General features: G+C 40.5%; 4 protein-coding genes across 5 annotated transcripts; 3 read left to right on the top strand and 1 right to left on the bottom strand.

The window, feature by feature from the left end:
• The first annotated feature begins 2,900 nt into the window (after positions 1–2,900).
• LOC132258723 (myosin regulatory light chain, smooth muscle) lies at positions 2,901–4,210 on the top strand. The gene is made up of 4 exons (XM_059756170.1): positions 2,901–3,077; positions 3,145–3,298; positions 3,364–3,781; positions 3,847–4,210. Exons 1-4 carry the CDS (start codon positions 3,048–3,050, stop codon positions 4,049–4,051), a joined length of 807 nt encoding a protein of 268 aa, XP_059612153.1. The 5' UTR covers positions 2,901–3,047; the 3' UTR covers positions 4,052–4,210.
• A 106-nt stretch (positions 4,211–4,316) lies between these two features.
• LOC132258451 (suppressor of lurcher protein 1) lies at positions 4,317–6,442 on the top strand. The gene is made up of 6 exons (XM_059755779.1): positions 4,317–4,625; positions 4,685–4,868; positions 4,927–4,986; positions 5,043–5,431; positions 5,489–5,860; positions 5,922–6,442. Exons 1-6 carry the CDS (start codon positions 4,430–4,432, stop codon positions 6,440–6,442), a joined length of 1,722 nt encoding a protein of 573 aa, XP_059611762.1. The 5' UTR covers positions 4,317–4,429.
• A 236-nt stretch (positions 6,443–6,678) lies between these two features.
• LOC132257753 (NADP-dependent malic enzyme) lies at positions 6,679–9,803 on the top strand. 2 transcript variants are annotated; one of them, XM_059754782.1, is made up of 6 exons: positions 6,679–6,866; positions 7,349–7,688; positions 7,758–8,795; positions 8,852–9,146; positions 9,275–9,298; positions 9,452–9,803. In XM_059754782.1, the coding sequence occupies exons 1-6, from the start codon at positions 6,847–6,849 to the stop codon at positions 9,619–9,621; spliced, it is 1,887 nt and encodes a 628-aa protein (XP_059610765.1). In that variant the 5' UTR covers positions 6,679–6,846; the 3' UTR covers positions 9,622–9,803. The 2 variants fall into 2 exon arrangements, with proteins under 2 accessions (XP_059610765.1, XP_059610766.1); XM_059754783.1 differs by lacking the exon at positions 9,275–9,298.
• Positions 9,804–10,132: 329 nt separating this feature from the next.
• LOC132257755 (uridine diphosphate glucose pyrophosphatase NUDT14-like) lies at positions 10,133–11,070 on the bottom strand. Its single transcript, XM_059754784.1, has 3 exons — positions 10,713–11,070; positions 10,437–10,650; positions 10,133–10,377 (listed from the first exon to the last, which is right to left on the bottom strand). Exons 1-3 carry the CDS (start codon positions 11,026–11,028, stop codon positions 10,149–10,151), a joined length of 759 nt encoding a protein of 252 aa, XP_059610767.1. The 5' UTR covers positions 11,029–11,070; the 3' UTR covers positions 10,133–10,148.
• Positions 11,071–16,926: the final 5,856 nt, after the last annotated feature.

The raw sequence follows: 16,926 nt of genomic DNA, 5'->3' as shown, positions 1-16,926 counted from the left end.
AATTTGCATGGCATATGATTCTCAACCAGTCACCTGACGCTGTCGCACGCCACAAATGTAACGAAAACCTGCGACCTAGTGTGAATTCTAAATTTTTTTTTCCCATCCTATGAAACTTTTAACAATGAACACGTACGCTTTTCTATGCCTTTTATTTTATCAATATCGATAGACTTCATGGGATTCTTTATATCATAAATATTATGAGACACGTTTGTTATTAGTCGATGAGTAGGTTTACTGGATTTTTTTAGGCTTCTTCTCCTTTTCCTTCTCCTTCTCCTCCTCCTCATCCTCCTCTCCCTCCTCCTCCTCATTGGCAGGTTGCATATTCTGGAACTTATCCAGTGCCATCTTCACCAATTCCGCCGCCCTCTTCACTCTCTCCTCTGTTATTTCGTTCGCAAGAACTTTCGACACCGATTTGGCTGATTCTCTCAGCGTCAGGAATGGCAAGCCCATGAATGTGAGTCTGCAGAAGGGCGTCAAATTGCACAGAAGGGCCGTCACGCTGCCTCCCGCCAGGATGAATCCCACAGTTCGTATTAAATAGTCACCAACAGCGCGAAAGAATGAGAGGAAGCTTCTGGTCGAGGGCATGAGAGACCTTAGGTACTCTACGGTTGCAGGTGGCTTCTCTTCGGCGGGCACTAAGTAACCCTCGTAGCCAGTCTGGATTGTGAATCCTGCAGGTTGACCTGCACGAGCAGGCTGATGGTGATAGATTAGGGGAGGATAAGAAACTCCATTGTGTCCACTGTGTGCGAGATACTGCTGAATTGCATCCTGTGGCACCAAACCCGGGGAAATCGCGCCTTCGTAGGCCGAATTATCCACAACCTGCAGCGAGGAAATGATTAAAGTACGTCCAAATGGGGGAATAGCTCACGATCACTCACACTGTATGATTGCGACTGAGCTGGATGACTGTCCTCTTGATCAGTCTGGCTGGATTCACGGTAATAACTCTGTGCATCTGCCTGTTGATGAACTGTGGCCGGATACGCTGTCCTCTCCGCGTGCACCACGCAGAGGAACACGATGGAAATGTAAAACCTCCTCTTCAGCATTTTGATCTGGCGTCTAAAGCACTTCTCATTCACTACTGAAAACACAATGCAGCCGACACCCTGCCTAAATACCCTCCCAGCTAAATCCCTTCCCCAGCACAATTACTCATTCTGAGACTTTCTCACTGGTTCTAAATGATGATAACAGTTTTACGGGAATACTTGGCATTCCGCAAGAAGAAATTTTCTCGGAACTCAGGTACACGAAATTCTCTCGGCCGGAAGAGCGGAAATTTGTGGTTGAGATTACACCCAGAGACACTTTGACTCAATTGATTACAATAATTTCACTCCAAATTCACTCATGACCCAATTTGTTCATTGATAATTTCGTGTGATATGAACCATTGCTCAGACATAAAATATCACTGTAATTACTCATCCCTGCAAGAGTGATTTTACAGTAAGAAAAATAAATACATTATCAATAAAATTATGTTTTCACTCAACCCAGTTTAATGGCTTTGGCAGAGAATTAATTTACGCGTTTCAAATCGCCCCATTAATGTGTTATTTCCACTTTGGCACATCATTATGCTCAAAGACTATTACAAAGTTTCTCATTTCACTCATACGAACAGGTACAAAATAAACACCCTTCTTAGGTAAGTGAGTTGTGCATAGAGTGTCCAGGAAATCAAGCACTGCCATCTGGAAGTAGGAGGTAAAATGTTGTCCCTAGGAATATAATTATAGGGTCAATTGAAGCTCCCGGAGGACAAAGGCAATTAGTATGAAACGGATTGTGAAGTTGAGCGGTTGAACGTGATGTCCTGTGTCAGATAATATCAGTAGAAATAATCAAATACGCTTTTTTGCGGATTAGTGTAATTTCGCAGATGTAATTTAGCATAAAAAAGTGATAAAATTTTCAATTAAAGTGCCAAAAAGATAAATTTGTGACTGAAAAATATTTTGAATAACAATCATTGCATGTTTTGGAATTGAGTAAATTGAATTGTAGTGTGATTAACTGCATTTCGCTAAAACAATATTTTGATACATAATTAAAATTGTTTTGAAATCTGATAAACAGACACTGGATGAGTTGAGATTTCTCCCCCAATATTGCATTATATGCAGTTTAATTGAGCGTGTACAGATTTGTACGTTATACATTAGATCAAAGGACGTAAAGTTCATTCAACTGTGTATATAAAATACATAGCATAACGCCTTCCTTGCCAGCTTCCGACGGAGAATTGTGGCTTCAGAGATTAAAATAAAAACATAAGCAATGCGCTCGTCCCTACTCAACATGGCTTTGCACATATTAATTCTATTGGCGATTATTTCAACCACAAGCCAATCGTCCACTGAACACAACAGTAAATCAAACAATCAAATAAATCGGCAGCTCATGTTTCATGCATTTGCCTATTGAAACGCTTTTTTCAGTTTGCCACTGCTTGAGATATTCAGCCACCGAAGGGCTCGAGTGGGGAAACTTCGAAATAATGCCCCAGGATTTACCCAACAACACCGAGTGCATTATCATCTTCATCGTGGCGGCGAGTAATGAGATAGTGGAGCTGAGATTCATGGACATTCAACTGCGCCAAGAGTAAGATTAGCCGCACCTGCAGAAAAGCGTTCAAGTCTAAAATAGTGGCGGGTGTAATTTTAGCGCGCGGTACTTAGTTGCTGTACTAAGAAAGTACGGAAATTTATTAATAAGTTTCCTAATTAATGCAAATTCGTCACATTATTGATGTCGCCACATGGGCACCCACGAAAATATGCATAGCAGGGCGATGTCGTGGGGAACTCCCGGGACAGCGCCCACCCACGGTATATAAGGCAGCCTCACTGGAAATTTATTTTCACATCTGAGTGAAAAATCATCGATCGAGCTCGACGAGTGCGACGGACAGTTAGTGTGAAGTTGATCTCTATTATGAGTGTGGAAATTGGTTGAGTTTGGCGGAAATTCATCAAAAAGCTCATAAAGTGTGTATTGAATTATCCCACATAATAATGGGTGATGCTGAGGAGACAAAGAAAAAAGTAAAGATTTTCAACTATTTTCTCCTAGAATCAATTGTGCTATATTTTTCTCAATTTGTACTTAAAGAAAAAGAAAGGCTCACGGAAGGCTTCAAAGTGTGAGGATCCTGGAGAATTGGCTAAGGAGCCGAGTGAGAGCACAGCTGCAGTGCAGGATGAAATTGTTCATCCCGAAGAGTCTGAAGCGGAACCCAAGGATCCCAATGACGCCTCAGATAAAGGTGATAAAGCAATCAAAGCAATAGTTTCTAAAGACTTTGTCTCACAGCCAAAGAATGCTTTACAGAGAAATCCATGGCGGCTACACTATTGGAGGAAATCATGAACGAAGGTCCTGCTGCACTGCCGGACGAGAATGAACCCTACGTGGTGCCCATCGCGGTCAAGGCAGGCGACATAAACGCCCTCCGTGACTTGGACGAACGAAAAATCATCGAATTGAAGGAAGCTTTCAATCTGTTCGACTTGAATGGCGATGGATTTATCGATGCTGCCGATCTTAAGAGCACCTACGGAACGCTCGGACAAGAAATCTCTGATGATCAAGTGTCCTCAATGCTGTCAGAGGCAATGGAACCCCTGGACTTTGATGCTTTTGTCGTGCTTCTCGGGTACAAAACCATAGAACTCGATCCCGAAGAGGTGCTCCTCGAAGCCTTGAGCAAATGGGACAAGAATCGCACAGGATTGATCAGTCACGATCGGTTGGATTCTTATAATGAATATCGTGAAATGGTCATTCTAATTTTGTTTCCTTCTCATTTTCCAGCATCAAGCATGATTTGATGAAATTCGGCGACAGATTCTCCTTCAATGAGGCCGAAAGTGCTCTAGACGAGGCCCCCATTGCGAAGGGCACTGGAGAGGGATTCAATTGCCACGGCCCTGCCATGATTGATTATCCAGCTTTCTGCAAGATTATTGGTGGTTTTCGCAAACGCATGAAAACCAAAGCTATGGAAAATATGATGTAATTTAAATTGTGTTGTTCTTATTTTGTGTTTAATCCAATATTTAACCATATATCACACTTACTTTCTAAAAAGTCTCTCTTATGATATGATGCAAAGGGTAATGTAAGTTTTATATCAACATATGTATGTTTATCAAATAAATGCTATGGAGTTTTGTCACTTTTTGATCTTCTCTTACCCTTGCCCCCAATTTACCTTAAGAAGTACAAGTGTCTTCCAGCATTTAACGGCCAATGTTCTATTTTCAGGTGCTTGGACGAAATACGAATTTATCCGCACTTGAAGAACACCATCATAACTGACACCACACCATTTGAGAATGTAATTTGCGCCGCCAACGCATCAATCTTCTTCAACAATAACATCACGACAAACATAATGCATAGCTCGAAGATCGTGGATGCTAAGAAGAAGCCAAAACTAGTGGATGGAAACATCTTCCACATTCTTCTGATGAAGAAAGCCATCTTCAGTTCTGATTCTGTTATGGCAATTCAGATATTTCATCACAATATCACCACATTTTCCAGCGAAAGTTTCTCAATTTCAGGAAAATTTAGATACATCAGTAAAGGTATGAGATTCAGTTATTTAATTCTGACTTCTATTACATGCATTGATCTTGTTTCGAAGATCTTTATCGCACAACCGGAAATCTTCTGTCCACAACGTACTGTGATTACCAGTTTTTGCCACATTCTGCAACTTTTGCGAGAGAGAACAAATATGAAAATGCAATGTTCAGAAACTTTTACTCACCAAGATTCCCAGCGAAATATCCTAGTCACGTAAAATGTGTATATAAATTCATAGGACGGTGAGTGATTTCCTTCTAATAGTTAGAGAAATAATTCATTTCCGTTTTCTCTTGAAAGCCCTCAAAATAGAGTTGAAATCATCTTCGATGGAATCGTTCTTCAGAAAGACAATCGAAGGTATATTTAAACACATTTGTTTTATGCATTAAACTAGAGTAAAATTTATTTTCAAGCTGCATAAATCATCTGGATAAAATAACAGTGTATGACAGCAAAACTCTCAATAAATCCACGACAATCGACGTGTTTTGTGAAGTAAAGTGGAATAAGAGAATCCTGAGCACTGGCCCATACTTACTAATAGAATTTGAGACAAGTTCAAACTATTCATCTTATGGTTTCAGTGCAAAGTACAGGTTTATTGAGCTTGAAGAGAAAATCCATGAAAAAACCAGCGTGTTAAGTAAGGAAGAAGGAATAATTGTGAGAATCAAGAACATGAAACATCCTATTTTTTCAGACAAGCAACATTATTTGAAGACAACTATGCAACCAATAATTACAACAGCTGAAAATTTCATTACCCATCAGCATAAGACACTTTCCAATGTTAAATCGTACGGTAAGAATTTCATTCCTGTCCTCAGAAAGCACCAGAATAGCGAGTGAAATTTTTCAGGATCCAATTGTGATGAAGTGCTTCAGTCATCAGTATCTTCACAGGGAACAATTCAGTCCCCTTTATATCTAGGATCGTACTCTAGTAAAACCCTTTGTCGCTACGAATTTCATGGCAGAGACCAAGAGAAGGTTCAAATATCTTTCAGTGAGTTCAATTTCCCGCCAAGAAAGGGCAAAGAATGCGAAGAAAATGATATTATTCAGATTTATGAGCCAATAGCAAACCACTTCGAGCTTATTGACACACTTTGTGGAGGAATAATGCCCAAACCAATCATGTCCAGAGGTTCTGTGATACTGCTGGAGTTTCAGGGAACACATCTCAGCAACAAAAACAAGGGATTCAAAGCTGATTACGTGTTCTTAACGAGTAGGTATAATTAATTAAAGCCCTCTTCAAAATTTCACAATTGTTCTCGAACTACTTTTAGATTTCGGCATAGCAACAGGACATCAGCTTCAGGACCATTCTTGCTCCTTTGTCTACAACAGCACTGACATGAAAAGTGGCTGGTTCAACTCTCCTAATTTTCCGGGCTCTTATCCAAGGAATATTGAGTGCTACTACTATTTCTACGGAGCCCCAATGGAGAAGATCGCCATAAGATTCACGTACTTTGACGTAGAAGGAATCTATCCTTGTCACATGGATTCGGCCAGTGATTATCTAGAGTTCTCGAATTTTGCGAGTCAAGATCGAAAGTATACAAGGTTTTGTGGGCAGATAAAAGGGTTCACGATTAAGTCTGATGGGAACTATTTCCGAATTCTCTTTAAATCGAATGATTTACTGGATGGAACAGGGTTTAAAGGGTTTTATATTTTTGAAACTGAAAAGCCAACCACAGAAATCAGCATGGAAGATGATTCTAGAGCTTGCAGATTAAACTTAAATTGGAGTTTGAAGTGTTTTATCATTTTTTACATTATAAAAATGCAATTAATGTTGTAGTAATTGGGGATTGTATCTTGTACTCGTGTAGAGTGGTTTCAAAATAAAAGTATACTCAAGCACCTCTTAAGAGTCTCTTTAGCACCACCCTGTGCGCAGTGCGAACCTCACGCAAAGTATATCGAGAAGTCGGTAAATTCCACATCAGCATATCCAGTTCTCGAACCATTCTCTCACCAAAAGTCCTCAAATTGTACGTTTTATGCGCGAAATTTCCCCTTCTTCGGCCTGTCAGATGTGTCATTCTCTCTTCAGAATCAGCGGCGGACTCCTCCTCTCCAACAAATAGTTTTCAATCGTTCTGCTGTGCGACCCAGACTGGGAGGAAAAATCCGGACAAGAGTCAATCATAGGAGAGTTTAGTTAATAGATGTGCATATAAAATTTAAAGAGCTGGCTCAAATATGATGGCGCGCAATATTCTGTACGTATATATTTTTTTCTCCCCTGCAACTTTGTATAGTGTGTGCAGATTCTTACATCACCTCTAATCGATTTTGCTTGGAATCTCGTGGCCTCTTGTAAAGTCAATAAAACAATCATTTTTTGGCTGATTTACAACTGTAAACGTGACAAAAGAGAAGTGTCTCATACGTCCCATACAGATTATGGCGAATTAGAGGTGATTAAGCCGTCGAGGAATTTTTTTTAGAGCTCAGGACGGTCAAATAGATTTTATACTTCGCGTCTAATATTAGCAAAATTATATTGGAGTTCCCACAGAGCGAATCTAGGCAAATCGTTCTGTTATATTTCTCCACCTCTGTGTTTGCGCCGTGTCCAAAATGTAAAATACAGGAGTCACTCGGTTAATCACAAGTGGTTATTTTTAAACCCTTACATTGTATTCTCTTATAAAAATACATGGGAATTCCTTTTAAATGTTATTTTTCCCCGTATTTTTAGAAACAATCCCGTGTACAAGCAATTGCATTTGGGGGCCTTCGGACGCACCCTAGCTGTATGTGGCACCGCGAAAAAGGACATCCTCGTGCCACAGCGAGAATACCATGAGGTGAACGGTGACATTCCTTGTCCTGGGATGCTTCAGGGAATTGATCACTTGCGTGACCCGAGGCTAAACAAAGGCTTGGCCTTTACTCTCGCGGAGCGGCAAGTGCTGGGCATTCATGGCCTCCAGCCGGCCAGATTCAAGACGCAAGAGGAGCAGCTCCAACTCTGCAGAATATCCATTGATCGGTACAAGGAGGACCTCAACAAATACCTTTATCTGGTAGATTTGCAGGTAAGACAATTGACTATTCAATCAAGTGTTCATCCCTTTTCGAGATGATTACCGTGTAATCTCTTGCAGGATCGAAACGAACGATTGTTCTTCAGACTGTTATCAGAAAACGTGAAGGACATGATGCCTATCGTGTACACTCCCACAGTCGGATTGGCTTGTCAGAAGTTTGGTTTAATTTATCGTCGCCCTCGTGGATTGTTTGTCACGATTAATGACCGAGGCCACGTGTTTGATGTGATCAAGAACTGGCCAGAGCCAGACGTGAGAGCGATCTGTGTGACGGATGGCGAGAGAATCCTCGGTCTGGGCGATCTGGGAGCCAACGGAATGGGCATTCCCGTAGGCAAACTCTCACTCTACACTGCCCTGGCTGGTATTAAGCCTCACCAGTGTCTTCCCATCCTATTGGATGTTGGCACAAACAACAAGGATCTGCTTGAGGATCCGCTCTACATTGGATTGAGACAAGAGAGAGTTACCGGAGACGCCTATGATGAGTTCATTGATGAATTCATGAGAGCGGTTGTGAAAAAGTACGGACAAAATGTGTTGATTCAGTTTGAAGATTTCGGAAATCACAATGCTTTCCGCTTCCTGGATAAGTACCGACACAACTACTGTACATTTAACGATGATATTCAAGGGACAGCCGCCGTGGCTGTTGGAGGGTTGTATGCATCAAAGAGACTCACCGGGAAGAGGTTCACTGACCACCAGATTCTGTTCGTGGGCGCTGGAGAAGCGGCCATTGGCATTGCGGATCTCTGCGTGCGGGCAATGATCGTCGAAGGATGCACACTGGAAGAGGCGAGAAATAAGATCTGGATGGTGGATATTGATGGACTCCTGGTGAAGGGTAGAGAACATCTCGAGGGACACAAGGCGTACTATGCAAAAAATGTGGAACAGCAGAAAGATTTGTTGGATATTGTGAAGACTGTGAAGCCCAGCATACTTATTGGCGCCAGTGCTCAGCCGGGACTGTTCACGAAGGAAATCTTGGCGGAAATGGCTGAGAATAATGCCAAGCCTATCATTTTCGCCCTCTCCAATCCCACAGACAGGGCAGAATGCACCGCTGATCAGGCTTTCGAGCACACAGAGGTATTCAGGAGTGAGATTTCTTCAAGATAAGATACTAAAGGCAGTCTTCTTTTCAGGGACGAGTGATATTCGCATCTGGATCTCCTTTCCCACCAGTTGAGTACGGTGGGAAGACTTACTACACGGGACAAGGCAATAACGCGTACATATTCCCAGGCGTGGCTCTTGGAGTAATTGCAACTGAGACTCACCACATACCCGAGGATATGTTCTTAATCGCGGCGCAGGAGCTGGCAGACTGCGTCACTGAGGCAGATCTCATGAAAGGATCTCTTTATCCTGATTTGGCACGTGTTAAGGAGGTGTCTCTGAATATTGCCATTGGCATCACGAAGTTTGCTTACGTTAAAGGTGAGTTTTGAGTTCACTTTTCCACATGAATATGCAAAAGTGCATACCTTTGCTGCGCGCTTCTGAGCAGTTTTTTACATTTCATTTTGCTTTTTGCATAATACTCGAATTTTTATTTGCATTTATAGGCAGTTATCACACAGATGGCCAAAGTAAGTTGGCTCATTCGTGTACAAGAGTGTTTGTTTCTAACACTTTATTAGATTCTTAGATAGACACCAGAAGTGAATGTGCTAATTTCAGCAGATAATTCGCCCTCGCATGGCACAGATAATGGCACTAATTACATTTTTTCTGATCCGCAGGACTCGCGTCTACGTATCCGGAACCTCATGATAAGAGACAGTGGCTCTTGGATCAACTCTACAACTTCAATTACGAGTGCTCAATGCCGGTCACATGGACATGGCCAAAAGCCCCCGTCATAAAGACACGTGAATTAGTTCCCACCAAATTGACGGAACGCGAAGAATAAACGGAGCATTAAGAAGATAACAAAGTAATTGCAAAGTTAATCGAACAACATTTTAGACCAGTATTTTCACTAAATAAGTCAATATTCTCTTGAGCAAGATAAAAGTCAAGTTGTTAGTGTTGTGCCACATTTAAAAAAATTTATTTATGAAAAAGGAAAAACGTTAAACGCGAAATATCTCATTACGTTGTGTTTTATTTCAAATATTTATTTGTTTTAGAGAATTCGTTTCATACAATTTGTAATTTATTTACCCTAACACTGGACGTAAAGTCGAACCGTTCTTAATGCTATTTAACAGAAATTATAGTGAAAGAAGACGTGTTAACTATTTTACAATTCAATTTACAGTACTCTATATACACTCAACGTATTGTAGTCGTTAGAAGTGTACGTCCTGTTAAAGGAAAGTGGACTAGTGTTGCAAATAAATGTCTCCACTTAAAAGAAGTTTATTATTCCCCTAGTAATCCCAATTGTAAATGGCTCAAAGCACTTGAGCTGAGTCTATCTAACAGGTGAGTGCCTCAATGCTTGGGCAACTTGTTAGTGAGGAACCATAGGATGCCCAGAAGGCAGCTGGGCGGACTCGTCACGACAGATCCTTGAGTCAACATCTGCCGTGCATCTTCCAGTCCCAGTTCGACTACATCTATAATCTCTCCGTCGACACCGCCTCCGGAATTCACCTTATCGCCATCAGTCACCTCGCAGTAGTACAGATTCTGCAGAGCTCCAGTCGCTCCCACGCCAGAGCTGGACAGAAGGAATCAGCGTTAACAAGGACTGAATTGCACATTCTTAGACTCACTCACCGATAAGTCAGGACACTCTCTATTCGCTCCACTGGCACATTGTAGCCGCATTCCTCCAGAACCTCCTCCTGGGCAATCTCGACCAGAGCTTTGCTCTTGTCCACTATTCCGGCGCAGAGCTCCAGTGTTATGCCCAACTGCGGAGGATACTTCTCCAAGTCTATTGTGCTGATATTTCCTCCCTGAGCTGAGCTTATCACTCCGTGGTAGACAGCTGAAAACATTCACGTGTTTACTTTTGTAATTCAGGAAAGACTGTGCAATAAATTCTCTCACCTGGCCTAAATTGTTTCACGAGTAATAGCTTCTGAGATGTCTTGTTGAAGATGATAATAGCCACTGAATCGTGCACTTTCAGCAAGTCCCAGCTCTTCTCCTCGCCATTCTGCGTGTAGTACATGCGGAAGGGCTTCACATAAGGCGAATCCTCGGGCAGAGGCTCATAGCGCAGCGCTGTTATCTTGTCCATTTCAATATACACCTGGAAAGTGCTACTGTTTGATCTATATTCCTGAAGAAAACACCTCGTTTGACGTGTTGAAAGCAATTTTCTAAAACCACCTTTCACAAGCTCGATTGTGCGCAAATACATTATTATTACATCACTATCAGCTGAGCCATTGTCAAGCTCGGGCATCAAAGTTCTGTATTGAAAGTATAGAGGTCATTAGGAGTATTATATGCTCAAATATAAGATCAACAAGTGGCATGCTGTGATCGTGTGTTGTGCTGATTAAATACAATAAATGTAATTAACAATATTATAGACCGAATTATCCTGCATATCAATCGTACTTATCAATCCTTTTTATCCCTTTTGCAATGCTTCTTTCCCAAATTTTGCCAGTTATTGAAACACTTGCAATTTTAGTTCAATTTGCTCTGTAAATCAAGCTATGAATATAAAGAAACAGGACAATAAGGACGTATTTAATTATTTCAAGGGATCTAAAGAGATGAAAGAAAATCACATACTTGATCAAATCTGGCACATGGACAAGGTCTATTCAAATTTCGATACTTCGAGTACAGTTAAATACGTTCAATATAAAGTTAAAAGCTACGATTTTTTCTATAAAAAATTATTTTGGGTAATTTTGTCACTCCCGCATTCTATAAATAACTATTGTAATAATTCTGAGACAGTTAGAATTGCTATTTAAAAAAAAGGTGGCCCAACAGGCCTTGTCCTTACATTTTCTGTTGTATGTATCATCGTATTTTACTACATTATATTAGGTGCAGTTGTTACATTATATTACAATGAGGTACTTAAGAATACCGATATCAGAGTGACCTCAATTGCAACTGTATCATTGTAGGGCTGCGAGAGATAACTTTTTTTTTTATCACTACTTGCACTTGAGGTTTTCTCTCAGTGCAGGTTTTCGCTCACCACGTTCAGAGGTTGAGCAAAAGTCGAACAGGAGATTTACGTGAATTTGAATGAGAATTAAAATAGAACACCGAATTTTGCACGTATTACAAGAAAAGTCGGCGTTTCCAATGGCAAATGCGAGTTCATTTGTATCGCATTGGGCACAACTACATGCGCGGCGGTTCACTTACTAATTTGTTGCAGTGCGGCGGAGTTTTCATTTGGGGATCGCGCCACTCTTATAAGAAGCAAAATTGTTTACCGTGATATGAGCATATACCCAACTTCCAGCTTTCTTGTGAATTCAATTATGATACCCAATAGGTGAGCTAGAAATATTGCTAGACACGCCTTCCTATACACAGCGGCTTTTTCCGTCTTTTGCACTGCTGGGCTGTACGGCGAAATAAGCCAGCATTGTGGAAGTTTTAGACGATATTGCAATTATCGATAGTGTAATGCCATAATTTCGAAATGCACAGTTGGCTTGTAAATTTCGCAAAACACGTCTGCAAGGTATATCTCAGGGCCTTAACTACAGTAATACACCCATGGCATGAAGCTTCCGTGCTCTGAAGAATTTATAATGGAAATTGCAGATACATCAAACCACCGCCACAGCCGTCAATTGTGGGAAAATGCATTGGGGTTTCGGGATCATGGGGAGGTGGGAAAAATGTGAAAAATTTTTGAGAGTAGGTAGAGTCATTTTTAATTTTGCCAACTCTGGTGAAACAGTTAATAACATCTTGTACATATCTAATGCTGCAGCCACGTTGGCCATCAGAGAGCCTTCATATCTGTGGCACACAATCTCATATGCGCGAATAATTTGTTAATAAAATCACAACATAGGTTAGATCCTTCGAGCAAAGTGAGATTTTGCAACAATTCCAGCACGGTGTACAAGAGAGTTTGAAACGTGACAGCACCATATTGGTTTGTGATTGAATGATAAAATTTGTCGGGATTTTTCGTTAATTCTCAGCTCGACTGCGAGCACTCAAGTATAAATTAATCCCCGGAATTGGCATCGTAAATAAGTCTATAGCTGAATTTGTCGTTTTCATCAATTTATTCCCCTGCGCGGGTTTGTTAACTAATATTAACCTGCCAGTGAATCCTTTATGCCTCATTCAACTCCTGAGTGGACAGTCGTAAAAATAGAAACGATACATAGGCTGGCGAAGATGAGAATGAAGAAGAGATAAAGAGGAGAAGCGATGAGAAATGCGAGTGGATATCTTATGAATCACAGAAATCAAATGCTTAGAATTTAGTGTATTGACCATCAAGTGGCTCTGAAGATTCTTCCTCTCCACGATATGCTTGCCAAGTGTGTGCTTGAAATTAGATTAATCAAATCGAACGGTAAAGAGGGCTTATCAGCCCAACAGCAGCGACTCAATGGAGAAATAAACAAGATTGAGAAATCGTTCCCAGGATATGCACTCGTGAGTCGCGCCAAAACTGAATGACAGTGTCCACAGGAGATTAAGTATGAAAAGAATTAGCAATAAATCCCATTTGACTTGGACGAAAAATACCCCAAAGCTGAGATGTTCTTAGAAAGACTGCGCAAAGTTCCTCTGTCGCGCATGTTCTTTTTGTCTGTCCCCAAGTCCATTCGAATATTCATACTATATATAGTGAGAGATTTATATAAAACATTACGCGAAATGTTGGAATGCACTAATGAGCGGTTCAGTCAAAGAAATTAAGAATACCTTGTTTTCTACTGAAGCAGTATTGGCCTCCACTCAGATGGTCTTTATCGTGTAAAATCTAGTGCTACACTGATGTATGTATAAAAAAATGCGAATTTTCGGATTTCAAGTGATTGCTTGTGAGAATGACGCGCAGGATTGGAATTCTTCCTTAATGAAATGCCTTTTGGAAAGAGGCCACATGAAATATTGGCTGTTTGCCGTTCCTCAAGGAGATCCAGCATGCAGAACGCGGTCTCTAAGTCACACATTCGGGCCTCCATTCGGACAAATTTAGCCATCCACCGCGAGTCTTTCTCACAGCCCGCCGTCAGAATATCCCAGGGATTGTTCATTTAATCAATTCAAAATTGTAGATAATTATCACACAAGCAAGAGCCTCTCCTATTCGGAGGAGAGAGAATAAATTGTGGTTTGGCTATAACGACATGTTAAGACAAAAGTTGGAGGCACAATTACAGTCGGAATGGGGAAAACACGTAGATTGAAAAAATCATTGGTCATCAAGCGGGAAAAAATATCATCGGTTAATACAAGACCTTTATACGCTTCTTATATGGCGTAAAACTTGTCTGTCAATCAATTAACGATTTACATGCACGCCTTATAAATAAAATTAGGAAAAATGTGAACCAAATTGAAGATTATCGAGTAAAGAGGAGAGAGATCACAAAAAATCAATTGATTTCTTCAGTCAGGCTATGTGATTGACCTATTCTGTCGATCTCACACTCTCATATGTGCCCTCGCCACAATTATGAATAAGAACAGTGAACCTATTCGACTTCCAACGTTCCATCCACACAAAAAGCATAGTTTTACATACACCGACGAGTCTATCAACACACTGCATTATAGGGATCAAAGCCGCAACTTGTGTACAAAATTCCAAAAATCAAGCCAATCAGCCTCCCAAAACGCGCCTATTTTGCACTCAAAGTCGGCAATTAAACCTCATTAAAACAAATTCACACAGTCAACAGATAACTCTCGATAAATATGGGTAGGAGGTGTGTACTATATTGAGCGCATTTATTTAAATATCAAATCAATGCCAAGCCCCAGAAAAAATTTAATATGTAAAAGAACCGAAATTTATTATTTTATTATAATCAATTTGTATTCAAATCAAAGCGTTATAGACAGTGAAAGAAACAAATTGAATATTAATTTTCGACTGATATCAGCTCCTAAGTTATGATCTCAATATAGTTTAGTATATTTCTCAATAAGAAATTTCATCGGCCCATTGGCGCGGTAATTTATTATTGGACACACTCTCAAATGGCCAAAATAGAAGTTTAATTCTTTCGTCAGCATTTTAGTAGTGTTTCCGCCTCTTCTTAACGGTAACGAAATATATCAGAACACTAAATGATCACAAATTGACAAGGAGATTTATTCCAAGTACTATCAAGTCTATGAGGTGATGAAATTCTTTGAGGAGAAATATTGACTCTCTGATAAAGGCATTTTAGTCCAATTACTGATTTCTGAATATTCAGATAATGTGGGATCGTTCATCACGCTACAATTTTCCCAACACCCGTTATCATATCTGCAATTTGGCGACTTCGGCAGTTCAGACATGCTAAATATGCAAATATGGAAACTTTCGATTTACGTAATCAAGTTTGTGCGTTGAAATTCTATAAGAAAATTATCATCTAGAATCTAGACTGATCACAGTGCTTGTACTTGAGATTCATTAGTATTTACTCTTATTTCCAAAATGTTATTCCAAACATTTCAGGCAAAATTTGTATACAATTTTGAAGATATGAAATCTTTCGAGAGGCCAAAGTAAGGCACTTTCTTAAGACGCTCTTCTCTCGGGTATTTTGTTGACTTACGCGTTCTCAACCGGATAGTCTGAGAGCGTTTGCCCAGTGCCTTGCGCAAGAATTAAGCTTGATTATATCCCACCAATACGTGCACAGCGAACAGGAGTGCAATGGCAAATGCAGACGCGAGGTGCCCTTCACCGGCCAGGAGAGACTCATTAATTACCAGTGAAATTTTCAGGACCACATGAGCAATCAATAAAATCATGCTGCTACATTGCATGGTGAAATTCGCAATGTCAAAAAGTGTGTAATGCCAATTTTTTTTGCGACCCTCGACAAAGAGCGAAGATGTATTGTTGAAAAATGCAAAATTCATTTAGATACACATCCCCGATTATATTCCCGAGCCTACATATGCATCGTATATACCTATATACATATCTGAAGAAATGCACGAGGCTCGAAAGCACCACTTGTCTACCTTGCCAGCAGCGCTGTTGAGCACCTGTATAAATCACATAGGGTACATAATAAATTGAATATTTACTTGCACGATGAATACCACCAAAACGGTGAGTTCTTTGAAGTGTTGTAATGCAACTGGTCAGGTGATGAACACCCTATATATGGATTATACTCGGCTCTGGCTATATACGTGGGGCCATTTTTTCCTCAGCTCCCCGGCAGAAGGTAGGAAAAAAGAATGCATATGATTTTTCTTGTTCTCCGCGCGCTCTCCACTCGCATGGAGTATTAAGTATGATTTGAGGAGCACAAATATTTATATATTAAACGAACTCCAGCGCGAGATTCATCATTAGTTTGAATGATATACGCAAATTTTACAATAAATAATAGTGCTGCGCGAAGGAACATTAAATCATCTAAATATAGTCCTTTTTTCACGGCGCGAGTGTGAGAAATAATTGGATTAATTATTCCACCGTGCTTCAATTGCTGCTAATTAGGCCGCATAGCATCCTGGCAGCGATGCTGCCAGGATGCCACTGGCATCACCGCCGTCCCCGAAATTCATTCTTGACTCTCTGACCGTGGTGGAATAAATGAAATCTCTCAAAAATATACTGAACTAAACCGCCAGCAAACAAGACTAACAAGTAAAAAGTCAATCGCATCCCAAGAAAGCTTGTTTTTTCACACGCAATGGAACCCGTTTTGGATTCATCTCTTTTCTTGATTCTTGAATTGTAGTCTTATATGTAGTATACTATATACATAGATAAGTGTGTGCATATAAGAAGTTCCTTTTCTTAATACGATTTTACCATTTAACCCGCGTGATCGTCAAGAATGCCGTAATGTTCCTCACAACCACTACCAACGCCACAAATAAAATCTTTCCCTGTATACTCTCCACGGGCTGTATAGAGAGTACCAAAGGCAGATTGGAGGTTCTCTATCCTCTCTGCCTCTGTGTATAGTTCGGAGCGTTGCTTGTGGCGCGGTTTCTTTCCAAACAGACACTCGCCGTCTCATTTTCCAATTTCACTCGCTATAGTCATCTCATTCTTCAGATTTCAAATCGAATTAACTTTGTTAAAATTCCAATCCCATCGAGATGAATCAGTAAAAAAAAA

The sequence above is a fragment of the Phlebotomus argentipes genome, unplaced genomic scaffold, assembly GCF_947086385.1.
Source record: "Phlebotomus argentipes unplaced genomic scaffold, Phlebotomus argentipes genome assembly scaffold_4, whole genome shotgun sequence".
NCBI lineage: Eukaryota > Metazoa > Arthropoda > Insecta > Diptera > Psychodidae > Phlebotomus > Phlebotomus argentipes.
Note: the sequence above shows the minus strand (reverse complement) of the source record. Positions and strands in the feature narration are given on the sequence as shown.

What these genes read in the sequence shown, in the direction of transcription:
- LOC132258723 (XM_059756170.1), top strand. Translation starts at nt 3,048, where the DNA reads ATGGGTGATGCTGAGGAGACAAAGAAAAAA. An exon ending in CTGAGGAGACAAAGAAAAAA is followed by an intron (nt 3,078 to 3,144) that starts GTAAAGATTTTC and finishes TTGTACTTAAAG; the next exon opens with AAAAAGAAAGGCTCACGGAA. An exon ending in GGATTGATCAGTCACGATCG is followed by an intron (nt 3,782 to 3,846) that starts GTTGGATTCTTA and finishes CTCATTTTCCAG; the next exon opens with CATCAAGCATGATTTGATGA.
- LOC132258451 (XM_059755779.1), top strand. Translation starts at nt 4,430, where the DNA reads ATGCATAGCTCGAAGATCGTGGATGCTAAGAAGAAGCCAAAACTAGTG. An exon ending in ATTTAGATACATCAGTAAAG is followed by an intron (nt 4,626 to 4,684) that starts GTATGAGATTCA and finishes CTTGTTTCGAAG; the next exon opens with ATCTTTATCGCACAACCGGA. An exon ending in CTTCAGAAAGACAATCGAAG is followed by an intron (nt 4,987 to 5,042) that starts GTATATTTAAAC and finishes TTTATTTTCAAG; the next exon opens with CTGCATAAATCATCTGGATA.
- LOC132257753 (XM_059754782.1), top strand. Translation starts at nt 6,847, where the DNA reads ATGATGGCGCGCAATATTCT. An exon ending in TTTATCTGGTAGATTTGCAG is followed by an intron (nt 7,689 to 7,757) that starts GTAAGACAATTG and finishes AATCTCTTGCAG; the next exon opens with GATCGAAACGAACGATTGTT. An exon ending in GAAGTTTGCTTACGTTAAAG is followed by an intron (nt 9,147 to 9,274) that starts GTGAGTTTTGAG and finishes TTGCATTTATAG; the next exon opens with GCAGTTATCACACAGATGGC.
- LOC132257755 (XM_059754784.1), bottom strand. Translation starts at nt 11,028, where the DNA reads ATGTATTTGCGCACAATCGAGCTTGTGAAAGGTGGTTTTAGAAAATTG. An exon ending in CGTGAAACAATTTAGGCCAG is followed by an intron (nt 10,651 to 10,712) that starts GTGAGAGAATTT and finishes GAATGTTTTCAG; the next exon opens with CTGTCTACCACGGAGTGATA. An exon ending in GAGAGTGTCCTGACTTATCG is followed by an intron (nt 10,378 to 10,436) that starts GTGAGTGAGTCT and finishes CCTTCTGTCCAG; the next exon opens with CTCTGGCGTGGGAGCGACTG.